The sequence below is a fragment of the Elephas maximus genome, chromosome 11, assembly GCF_024166365.1.
Source record: "Elephas maximus indicus isolate mEleMax1 chromosome 11, mEleMax1 primary haplotype, whole genome shotgun sequence".
Taxonomy (NCBI): domain Eukaryota; kingdom Metazoa; phylum Chordata; class Mammalia; order Proboscidea; family Elephantidae; genus Elephas; species Elephas maximus.
The window spans coordinates 92605002-92617133 of NC_064829.1; the positions used below are offsets into that span (position 1 = coordinate 92605002).

General features: G+C 44.6%; 1 protein-coding gene and 1 pseudogene across 2 annotated transcripts; both read left to right on the forward strand.

Annotated features, from left to right (window-relative positions):
• The window catches only part of LOC126086197 (leukocyte immunoglobulin-like receptor subfamily A member 5), a 70133-nt pseudogene that overhangs the window by 22304 nt on the left and 35697 nt on the right, over positions 1 to 12132 (forward strand).
• LOC126085035 (leukocyte immunoglobulin-like receptor subfamily A member 6) lies at positions 4383 to 10191 on the forward strand. Of its 2 annotated transcripts, none has more exons than XM_049899970.1 (4): positions 4383 to 4712; positions 4936 to 4971; positions 5165 to 5452; positions 9282 to 10191. In XM_049899970.1, the coding sequence occupies exons 1-4, from the start codon at positions 4664 to 4666 to the stop codon at positions 9326 to 9328; spliced, it is 420 nt and encodes a 139-aa protein (XP_049755927.1). In that variant the 5' UTR covers positions 4383 to 4663; the 3' UTR covers positions 9329 to 10191. The 2 variants fall into 2 exon arrangements, with proteins under 2 accessions (XP_049755927.1, XP_049755926.1); XM_049899969.1 differs by having other exon boundaries at positions 9876 to 10191.

Consider the following 12132-nt stretch of genomic DNA (forward strand, 5'->3'; position numbering starts at 1 on the left):
ATCCTTGTTTAATATTTTCCCTATAGAATCCTTCAGTATTTTAACTTGAGGCTTAAATTTTTTCTTCAGTTCTTTTGGCTTGAGAAATGTCAAGCATGTTCTTCCCTTTTGACTTTCTATCTTCAGGTTTTTGCATATTTCATTACACTACTTTACTTTGCCCTCGCAAGCCACATTTTGAAATCTTCTGTTCAGCTCTTTTACTTCATCATTTCTTCTTTTTGCTCCAGCTACTCTACATTCAAGAGCAACTTTCACAGTCTTTTCTGATATCTGTTTCGGTCTTTTCTTTCTTTCCCATCTTTTTAATGACCTCTTGCTTTCTTCGTGTATGATGTCTGTCTTAGGCTGGGTTCTGTAGAGAAGCAAAACCAGTAAAGTGTATAAATATATATATAGAGAGAGATTTATATTAAGGAAATGGATCACATGATTGCTGAGGCTGTAACGTCCCAAGTCCATGGATCAGAATAGAGGTTTCTCCCAATTCACATAGCCGCAGGGGCTGGTGAACCCAAGATGGGTAGGTCAGAGAGCAGGGCTCTTGCTCACAGGCTGTGAAGATCTACAAATCCCAAGATTGGCAGGCAAGCTAATAGCTCAAGTTCCAGGAACTGGAGGTCAGATGAACAGAAAGCAGCTGTAGGATCCAGAGAGAACAAAAAGCCGAAACATCTGCTTATATTCGATGCAGGCCACACCCCCAAGGAAACTCCCTTTCAACTGTTTGGCTAGTCACAGCAGATCCCATCATGGGAGTGATCACATACAAACACTGAGAATCATGGCCTAGCCGACACATAATCTTAATCATCGCAATATCCTTGATGTCATTCCATATCTCGTCTGGTCTTCGGTCATTAGCATTCTTGTGTCAGATGTATTCTTGAGATGGTCTCTAAATTCAGGTGGGATACACCCAAGTTCATGCTTTGTCTCTTGTGGACTAGTTCTAACTTTCTTCAGTTTCGACTTGAACTTGCGTATGAGCAATTGAGCGTCTATTCCACAGTCGGGCCCTGGCCTTGTTCTGACTGATGATATTGAGCTTTTCCATTGTCTCTTTCCACAGATGTAGCTGATTTAATTCCTGTGTATTCCATCTAGTGAGGTCCACATACGTAATTGCCATTTTTATTGCTGGAAAAAGGTATTTGCAATGAAGAAGCCATTGGTCTTGCAAAATTCTGTCATGTGATCTCCAGCATTGTTTCTATCACCAAGGCCAGGTTTTCCAACTACAAATCCTTCTTCTCGGTTTCCAGCTTCCCCATTCCAATTGTCAATAACTATCGATTCATCTCAATCGCATGTGTGATCAATTTCAGACTGCAGAAATTGATAAAAATCTTTAATTTCTTCATCTTTGGCCTTAGTAGTTGGTGTGTGAATTTGAATAATAGTCATATTAACTGGTCTTCCTTGTAGGTGTATGGATATTATCCTATCACTGACAGCTTTGTACCTCAGCTTTGAACTGTTGTTTTTGATGATGAATGCAATGCCATTACTTTTCAAGTTGTCATTCCTGGCATAGTAGATCATGTGATTGTCTGATTCGAAATGGCCAATACCAGTCCATTTCAGCTCACTAATGCCCAGGATATCAATGTTTATGCATTCCATTTCATTTTTGACAGTTTCCAATTTTCCTAGATTCATAATTTATACATTACACATTCCAATTATTAATGGATGTTTGCAGCTGTTTCTTCTCATTTTGAGTTGTGCCACATCAGCAAATGAAGTTTCTGAAACCTTGATTCCTTCCACGGCATTAAGATCAACTCTACTTTGACGAGGCAGCTCTTCCTCAGTCGTATTTTTAGTGCCTTCCAACCTGAGGAGCTCATCTTCTGGCACTATATCAAACAATGTTCCGCTGCTATACATAAGGTTTTCACTGACCGATCTTTTCAGAAGTAGATTGCCATGTCCTTCTTCCTAGTCTGTCATTGTGGAAGTTCACCTGAAACCTGTCCACCAAGGGTGACCCTGTTGGTATTTGAAATACTGGTGGCGAAGCTTCAAGTATCACAGCAACATGCAAGCCACCACAGTAGGACAAACTGACAGGCACGTTGTGGATCTAATATTATAGTTGCATTTTGAAAGAATTTATACCATGGATAGCTAAGACACACACACACATACGTGTGTGTGTGTAACTCACATATCCTGTTCAAGTACATGAGCAAGCAGAGGAGGGAACACCAAAGATTTTCAGTGTTTAGGACCCTCACATACCTCAATCCAGCCCTGGTCTTCTGTTAATCTGAACTCCACAAGTCCAGGAAGGAATCAATCCTCTTCACCCTTGAAGCTCCAGTACCTGACACTATTTCTGGCACATGGTAGATGCTTAATAAACATTGGTTGATAGGAAGTAGGAAGAATTTTGCATTTATGGAGAGTCAGGAAAGGAAAGTGACTTGCTCCAGTTCATCCAGCTTCTATAAAAGACAGACTCAGAATTGGGACTGAAACTGGGCTGGCTCCTAAGCCCTTTGTTCTCCAGCCTCATGTTTTGGGACAGGGTCATCTCTGGGTCTGAGGGGGAGGCAGTTGGGCAAGCAGAGCTTTGGAGGTCAGGTGAGACCCAGACCTGTTGTGAAAGTTCTCCAGAGCCTACTATCTCTTTGGTTCTGCCTCCAGGGAGGGCAAAGCCAGGTCCTGGATAGGGGCTGTTCTTTCTGGGAGGCCCTGTTGAGAAACCCAGTTGTTATGGGTTGAATTGTGTCCCCCAAAAATGTGTGTCAACTTGGCTAGGCCATGATTCCCAGTATTTTGTGATTGTCCACCATTTTGTCATCTGATGTGGTTTTCCTGTGCATTGTAAATCCTACCTCTATGAAGTTAATGAGACAGGATTAAAGGCAGTTACGTTAACGAGCCAGGACTCAATCTACATGATTAGGTTGTATCTTCAGTCAATCTCTTTTGAGATATAAAAGTGAGAAGTGAGCAGCGAGACAGAAGGACCTCATACCACCAAGAAAGCAATGCTAGGAACAAAGTACATTCTTTGGACCTGGGGTCCTTGTACTGATAAGCTCCTAGAAGGGGAAGATTGATGACAAGGACCTTACTCCCGAGATGCCAGAGAAGAAAGCTTTCCCCTGGAGCTGGCACCCTGATTTTCGACTTCTAGACTATTATACTGTGAGAGAATAAATTTCTGTTTGTTAAAGCCATTCACTTAAGGTATTTCTGTTATAGAAGCACTAGATAACTAAGACACTGGTGACATGTAATACTAAGCCTAGGACTTGTCACACCCTGTTTGTTTTTTTGGTGCAATGGGTCACTTTTATATGGCTTTTCTTGCCATGGCCTTGTAATTCCCATCAAATGACTGAGTGCGACTATACAAAAAGCTGCTTGTGGCCCACCAAGGGGATTGAATAGCTTGTTAATAATGTAAATGATGTGTGTGGCACCCTTGTGGAGCTGGGACCATGCAAATAAGATGTATAGAATCCTAACAAGGCGACTGACCAGTTTTACCATCCCGCTAGGCTTAAAATGAGCAATCCCAGAGGCAGAAAGGAAAGACCTCGCTAACACCAAGAAAGAAGGGCCAGGAGCAGAGTGCATCTTTGGACCCAAGGTCCCTGCACTGAGAACCTCCTAGATCAAGAAGACATAAAACTATAAGACCAGAGAAGGCACAAGACAGCAAGAAGCAGCAGCTGAGAACTGACAGCAGCAGAACAAGACCAGCAGGAGATGGTGAAGTAATTTTCCTGGCCCAGGGATTGATAGAGATGATCGCCTTCAGGCAGGAGGTTTGTTGGCAGAGTGAGATGCCTCTGGACACTTACTAGTAGAGCTAAAGAGCTTTGTAACACTTCCCCAGCAGGGCTGGTCCCAGAAGCCTGAGAGACAAGAGGGGCTGAGGGGCCGAAGGCCAGAAAGAGGCCTGTCTGTGGGCCTGACCAAGAACCTGTCCTGATGGAAGAACTGTATCCTATTTCTGATCCTAGATTGTAACCTGGTACTTCCCTGATAAACCCCATTATCGTGAGTTCTGTGTGGCCATTATGATGAATTATCGAACACAGTAGAGGAGTAGAGAGTGTGCTGTGGGAGGAATGGCTGGTGCAGGAACTGGTAAAAAAGGTTGGAGGATTGAGGTATGTTTGCCCTCCAATTCAGAGCAATGATAATGCTAATAATGATTTTCTCTCCTTCTTTTTGTGAAGTTAGATGAAGAGGTCTGACACTTCTGCCACACCATTTTTACCGTTGGCTCCATTTTTTTTTTTTTTTTACAGACTTTCTGTCCTGTTGGGCATTGTGGTCATTACAATTCATCTGCACTGCTGGATACCACGGAAAACAGTGCTGTGATCCCAACCCTCACTGACATTCCCTGTCTTGATGAGCTTTGGGGAAAACGAGAGGGATAAGGTTTCCCTCCCCACCCACAGGTCCTGCTGTTGAGTGACCCCTAGAATTCAGGAGGCTGAGGGGGAGGCGGAGGCTCTGGGAGGAGGAGAGAATTTGCTCAGGCACCGAGAGGGGCTGTTCCCTTTCCTGTGGGCTGCTGAAGAGAAAAACACGTGACACATAACACAGGGCCCAAGATTTGTCACACCCTGTGTGTGTCCTTCCTTCCAGACTCTGTAGTCACTATAATTCATATGCAGCCCTGGGAACCATGCAAGGCAGCGTCACAAGCCTGACCCTCACAGCCCTTCTGTGTCTTGGTAAGCTTTGGGAAAAAGGGGAGGGATGAGATCTCCCTCCTCACACACAAGTCCTTATCCCTTGGAAGACCCCAGGGCCTCAGGAGGCTCAGGGGGAAGCTGAGCTTTTGGGAGGAAGAATGTTCTCGGCCCCAGTCTGACCTCAGTGCTTAGGGACCAGACCACACATGACGCTTTTGTGGTTGGTGGAGGAACGAGCTTCTCACAGGGAACTCTCTCCCAGGGCCGTGTTGGGGCCACTGGAACCAGGTACAGACAGGTGAGTCCTCCTCAGACCTCCTAGCTCCAACCTCTGTCGGCAAAACGAACCCCTCTGAGAAGCTTGTGGGGTGTGGGGGGAAGCACAGAGGGTCTGGGGTGGTGGTGATCAGTCTAGGTGGGGCCTTGGAGTGAGAGCTCTGGAAAGTGAGGGGAAAGGAACCCCTCTGGATTCCAGGTTGTCTCCTTTCCAGGGACCCTCCCCAAACCCTCCATCTGGGCTGACCCAGGCCCCATCATTGCCATGGGGAGCCCTGTGACTATCTGGTGTCTGGGGCCTCTGGATGCTGATGGCTACTACAGTCTGTATAAAGAGAGAATCTCTCAACCCTGGGGTATGAAAGCCTCACTGGACTCCAAGTACAAGGCCAGTTTCCTCATCAACAAATCCATGGACATACACCAATCAGGGTGGTTCCAGTGTGCATATCACAGCTCGAGTGGCTGGTCAGAATGGAGTGACCCCCTGCTCCTTGTGACAGGTAAGAGGGAGGTATCAAGACATCCCCCTTCACTGTGAGCTCCTTCTCACAGGCAGTAGGAACAGGATATGGCCTCAGGGGAAGGTGGACCTCACACCTCACAGACTACACCTGTGGAGTAATGTGGGCTGACTGTATCCCCCCTTTAACTCGGCTGCTCCTTCTCTATCATAAGTGTACAGTAAATCCTCCCTCTCAGCTCATCCAAACCCTCTGGTGGCTTCAGGAGGGAACATGTTCCTCTTGTGTAGTTCAAAGGACACAATGGACACTTTCCATCTGCTCAAGGAGGGAGAAGCCAACCTCCCTAACACAGGAAATCTCAGTTCTCTGCTGGGAGGCACCAGACAGTCTTTCCTGTGGGCCTTGTGAGCACCTACTTTGGGGGCACCTACAGATGCTATGGTTCTTGCAGCTCCTAATCCCATGTGTGGTCACACCCCAGTAATCCTTTGGATCTTGAGGTAACAGGTGACAGAGCCTCCACAGGCCCCATCTCTTTCCCAGAATCCTAAAATGACCAATCTAACCTATATATCCAATGGCACCCTGGTGGTGATTGGGTGGTCGGCAACACTGTCCTCCTGGGTCTCAGACCACAGAAAGGGTCCTGGGGAGAAGACCAGTGTGGACTTACTGCAGCCCCTCTGGACAGTGGTGAGATGTGCATCCCTTTCAATGTCACAGTCTCCTCATTCCTAGGGGTATACAGGAAGCCCTCCCTCTCTACCCAGCTAGGCTTACTAGTGCTGTCTGGAGACAACCTGACCCTGCAGTGTTGCTCAGAGGCCAGTTCTGACAGGTTCGCTCTGACCAAAGATAAGCCACTCTCACCCCCATCCCAGCACATTGACAGCCAGCAAAGTCCTGATTTACCTGTGGGCCGTGTGAACCGCAACCACAGGGTCCAGTACAGGTGCTATGGTAAATACAACCTCTCCTCTGGGTTGTTTGCCCCCAGCCACCCCTTGGACATTCTGGTCACAGGTGAGGATCCCCAGATGGATTCATCCAGGTGCCCTGATTCTTCACAGACCTTGCAGGGGGGACCCCAATTGTGATGTTCAGGGACAAAGGCTGTGAAGTCCCAAGAGAGAAAGAGAATGAAAGAGACATGGATGAAAGGGGGGAATGAGGGACTCAGAGAAAACAGAGACACTCAGAGAGACTGAAAGGCCCTCAGAGAGGACATGGTGAATTCTCAGCTCAGAACTGAGGTGGAGGTGGGACAGCCCTTCAACAACCCTATTTCTCTCTAGGAGAGATCCTTTATAAACTCTCCTTCTTGGCCCATCCAGGGCCCACGGTGGCCTTAGGAGAGAATGTGACTCTGCGGTGTCTGTTATTGAACCCAGTGGACATTCTTCTTCTGTCCAAGAATAGGGGAGCTGGTCCTTCCCTATGTCTGAGATGCCAGCACCAAGCTGGACTGAGCCAGGTCATCTTCAGTATGAGTCCTGTGACTTCATCTTCAGTACGAGTCCTGTGACTTCAGCTCACAGGGGGATCTACAGGTGCTATGGTTCACCCAGCACCTCTCCCTATCTGTTGTCATAACCCAGTGACCCCTGGAACTTGTGTTCTCAGGTGCAGAGCACTAGCCCTTGTCCTCCATGTTTCCCAATGGCCAGTTCAGAGCCCTGTCCCCAGAAAAGCTCTGAAACAAGATGGAAATGAGAGGAGCACAGAGGGAGGATCACCAAGAAGAGAATCTAGACCATCAGAAGATGGGCACAGACCAGGACCTCCCACCCTTGCAGCATCTCATCCCTGATGTCTCAGATAGGGTTAAAGGAAGATAGATGACTGGAATAAGAAATGGGTGAACCTAAGACAAACTTTGTTTTTAGACTGAGGAGGAGAAGACCCAGAACCTCTGGGTGTCCCCAAGTCCTGACCACATAGGTGATAAGTCACTCCTAGCCTGTAAGATGCTTCTAAACTTGTCTCAATACTATTTCCTATATTCAAGGTGTCTTAGTTTTCTAGTGCTGTTATAACAGAAATGCATCAAGTGGATGGCTTTAACAAACAGAAGCTTATTCTCTCATACTTTAGGAGGCTAGAAGTCCAAATTCAGGGTACCAGCTCCAGGGGAAGGTTTTCTCTGTCTGTCAGCTCTGTGGGAAGGTCCTTGTCATCAATCTTCCCCTAGTCTAGGAGCTTCTCAGTGCAGGGATCCCAGGTACAAAAGACATGTTTCTCCTGGCTCTTCTTGCTTCAAGGTAATAAGGTCCTCCTGTCCCTCTGCTTGCTTCTCTCTTTTATATCTCAAAAGAGAAAACCAAAAAACCAAACCCAGTGCCGTCGAGTCGATTCCGACTCATAGCGACCCTATAGGACAGGGTGGAACTGCCCGATAGAGTTTCCAAGGAGCGCCTGGCGGATTTGAACTGCCGACCCTTTGGTTAGCAGCTGTAGCACTTAACCACTATGCCACCAGGGTTTCCCAAAGGGATTGACTCAAAATACAACCTAATCTTGTAGATTGAGTCCTGACTCATTAATATAACTGCCTCATTAACATCATAGAGGGAGGATTTACAATACATCAGATACCAAAATGGTGGACAATCACACAATACTGGGGATCATGACCTAGCCAAGTTGCCATACATTTTGGGGGACACAATTTAACCTATAACACAAGGAAAGGGTCTGTTTCCCAGAGCAGTAGGGAAGATGGTAGACATTAGGGTCAGGGCCATGTGGCTTCCAGGGACTCTGAGGACAGGGCAGTTGCTATTTCTGTGGTGGTCAGAGGAGAGGGAGAGTGAGAGTCTGAGCTGAAAGGAGGGAACCAGGGTTGATGAGGTGGAGAAGAACAGTGGTGTGTCCTCCCCCTCCTTGTGAGATTTCCCAGGAGCCACCATTACGACTCCCCTAAGGAGCCATGCCCAAGGAAAGATAACAAGGGAGTTTAGCTTTTTCTATTTGAAATCTTATATAAGTTTCCAGAATACTTCCAAGAATGAGAGTGAGAGAGAGAAACAAACAGGTTGAGTCCTTTCCTGGCGGCCTGTTCTTCCTTCAGCCTGTGACACCACTTGTCTGTGTCTTTACATGCCTCCTGCTCTGGCTCCCTCTCCTCTTTCTGGGATGTGTTTAAATGTCATCTCCAAGTGCAACTTTGACTGATTACACTATTCAGAACAGACCTACCTCCATCTTACCTATTTTATTCCAAGTGACTAACCTAACCTATACTATATGGGTTAGTTTTTCTTTCTTTGTAAGTGTGTGTGTATGTGTGTGTGTGTATGTGTGTGTGTGTGTGTGTGTATACAGTTATATAATTATTAAATATACATTCACATTTATGTATATATATAAACTGAGGGTGCTTGCCCATATAACTATTTTTCATGTGATACATATTTACAAGTGTGTTATTGATCCACCCAACCAGTCTCAACTCCAAGAAAGAAAAAACACTGCCTTTATGACTCACTGAATAACACTAAAAAAGAAAAAAAGCTCTTTTTTCTCTGCCATCTATAAATAAATAAATATATGTATGCCTGTGTGTGTATCCCAGACCCAGTGCTGTCTAGTCGATTCTGACTCATAGCGACCCTATAGGACAGAGTATAGACATATATATATTTGTGTGTATAGATATGTATTTTATATAAACATATATATATGCATATATAGATACATATATTTAGGTAAATATATATGGGTGTATATACATAAATATATGTGTATATATATTCATATAAACATATATACATGTATATGAATTTGTTTATATAATATTTATTTATATATATTATAAACATATATACATATGATTTTATATATACATATAAAATCTCCATTGTAGGTATTACTAAATATATGAAAAATCAATCAATGAAAGAAAACGGATGATTACATACCAGGTGAAGGTTGAAACGCAAACCCAAGACAGGGAGAAACTGGTCAAGGCAGAACAAAGGGCAATCAGCCCCAGACTTGTACTCCTTTGTGATTTTGACACTCTGGAGCACCTGATGACCCAACTCCTCATCCATGGATCCTGGGTCATCGGATGTTGAATAAGTGGAAATTTTCTCCAGGAGATTAAGCTTATATGGTCCTGTGTCCCAGACTAAACAGAGAGGATAAAAAAACACACAAGCTCAATTACTTCTAAATTGGGAGACTATTATTCTTGTCAAGCCTGAGCTCTTGGCACACAGCCAAACTCCGTTCCACTGTGATTCAAAAATGCAGGCTTAATTCAAAGAAGGCAGGAGGCCTGGAAGAAGAGAAGAGGAGACCGTAGGGAACCTGGCTATAGCAGGAGAAGGACTCGTTAAGGAACCACATGTCATGTCATGAGAAGCAAGGGGATATAAGAATGCAGAACCCATAGAAAACGCTGAGCTTGAGCTTCTTCAATCCCTCACCCACCTCTTCTATTTTGGGTTGGCAGAAGCAGCTGATACCACCAGTCCATCAAAACACAAGCCAGACTTCAAGAGTGTTGAGTAAGGAGAAGCTCTCAGTTATGGGGCTAGCGGTACACAGGGGACATGACCTGTCGAGGAAGGTATGTGTCCTGGATGGACATTCAGGACCTCATGGTGATTTGGCTTGTCCTGCTCTCTATGACCTCTCTGTCTGTAATCGCTAGCCTCAAACTCGCAAGATTACACAGTGGAGAATCTCATCAGGATGGGTATGGCTGTCTTGGTCCTCGTGGTCCTTGGTGTCCTGCTATATCAATCAAAAAAGAGCCAAAGAAGACCCCTAGATGCAACCAGGAGCTAAACACAAGAGAAAAAATGCACTAGTTGTTGACCTTTTGGTTAGCAGCCTGGGCTCTAAACCACTGCAACATCAGGGCTCCTTTAGAAAGGTAAACTTTTGGAAAAAACTGATATGCCACGAGGTTCTGGAAGAAAATCTGGAGCCTGTGCTGTGTAGAGCCTCTGCTGAGAATCTAAAGGGAGAGTAAACATTGTACAGGTTCAGGGACAATGCCTGGGGTGTTCCTATAGAGGACTCCGCCAACATTAAACTGTGGTGTTTTTCATCTCTACTGTTGTTGACTTTCCTTAACTGATTTCGCTTCTTTCCCCATCCCTATGACATGAGGGTACATCCCAGAAGGCAGATTTGGTTCTCACTTCTACACATCTCATGCTCTGTTCCACTTTCATGTAATACATTTCTCTTTATTTCTAATTACCAGATTCCTCAATGTGTGCTATTGAGTCTCTAACTCTTTAGTTCAGAGCAAGGAACCTGGTTAAATAACAAAATAAATGGGTGAAATTCAGATTCTAGCCTGGAAAAGACAAATCCAAAATGGCACCCTAACACCTAGCTTGAACCCACAAGCCCTTTGCTCTTCATCAGACATTAACTGGTATAGTTTCCCCAGAAATTAGCACTAGGAATCAATATACTGGTGTTTGAAGCAACAGCTCAGTGGTGTGCTGGTAAACCTAATCTATGGAAAAACAAAAACAAAACTCTGATTCACAGCATATTTGTTGCAACTGCTTATTTCTGTGGTGTTAACACTGCCTGTCCAACTTCAACGTGTCAATGTGACTTCACTGCATGCAGACCTGTCTTTCTCAAGTAAGTATAAACCAGCTGGGGCACAACACTCTGACAGACCCTATGTGTACCTATGTTTCTTGTATTATTTTTTTAAATAATATTTTACTATATTCTTGGTGGAGGTTTACACAGCAGTTTAAGTTCCCATTCAACAATTTCTGCACAAATTGTTCAGTGACATTGGTTACATTCTTCAAAATGGGTGAACATTCTCATTTTTTCTGTTCTGATTGTTCCATTTTCATTGATCTAGTTTCCCTGCCCCCTACAATCTCATCTTTGTTTTAAAGTAATTGTATTTTAATGGAAATAATAGTTTATACCTCAATATTATGGCACAGTTTCAACAAAATTATAATACCAAATTCCTCACACATCCACTTGACAGACAAAAGAAAAAAAAATGACAATATCAACATGGAGGAGAATATCGAGCACAGAGAATTCCAACGAATTACAAATTTCTTCAACTAATTAGGGAAGTAGGTTGTAATTACCAGTTAAAAGGTAGAAACAGAATTAGTACAATAATTGAATATATACCTAGAGAAAAATGTGTATGTATGCATAAGGACATATTCATTGACAGGTGTGCATCTTATAAATATATACAACAATGGTTTCTACAATGTAAATTTACCCCTTAAATGTAGCATTGTTGCACAAAACACACCCTGGACAAATTTTCCCTCAGCTATCTCTTTGCTCCTGACTTCGTGCAGATGTCTCTGAGTTAAGGAGAGAATAGGAAGGAAGACTTGAGGAGGGGTAGAAGCTGGGAAGACAGAAGAGGAGTCATGACCTTTTCTCTCCACTCTGGTTGTGTCCATGAAGAAAGAAGCCTGAGGACAAGCAGATAGACGACCAGGAGACCTCTCTCTTCCCCAACATGCTCCACACTCACCACTTCTATTTGGCTCACAATTCTTGGTCTATCCATCCATGCCTGTAGCTGAGGATTGCAGGGGGTGATTTATGCCCAGCTGAACTCCAGGACCCTCATGAAAGGATCACTCCACAAGCATCCCCACAGCCCCTATGGATCTCAACTGAGTCCAATGAATGGATGGCTCCATGTGCACACTAAGTCCACAGCTGTCCCAACCCCTGCCCTTTAA

What these genes read in the sequence shown, in the direction of transcription:
- LOC126085035 (XM_049899969.1), top strand. Translation starts at nt 4,664, where the DNA reads ATGCAAGGCAGCGTCACAAGCCTGACCCTCACAGCCCTTCTGTGTCTT. An exon ending in CTGGAACCAGGTACAGACAG is followed by an intron (nt 4,972 to 5,164) that starts GTGAGTCCTCCT and finishes TCTCCTTTCCAG; the next exon opens with GGACCCTCCCCAAACCCTCC. An exon ending in CCCCCTGCTCCTTGTGACAG is followed by an intron (nt 5,453 to 9,875) that starts GTAAGAGGGAGG and finishes TTGGGTTGGCAG; the next exon opens with AAGCAGCTGATACCACCAGT.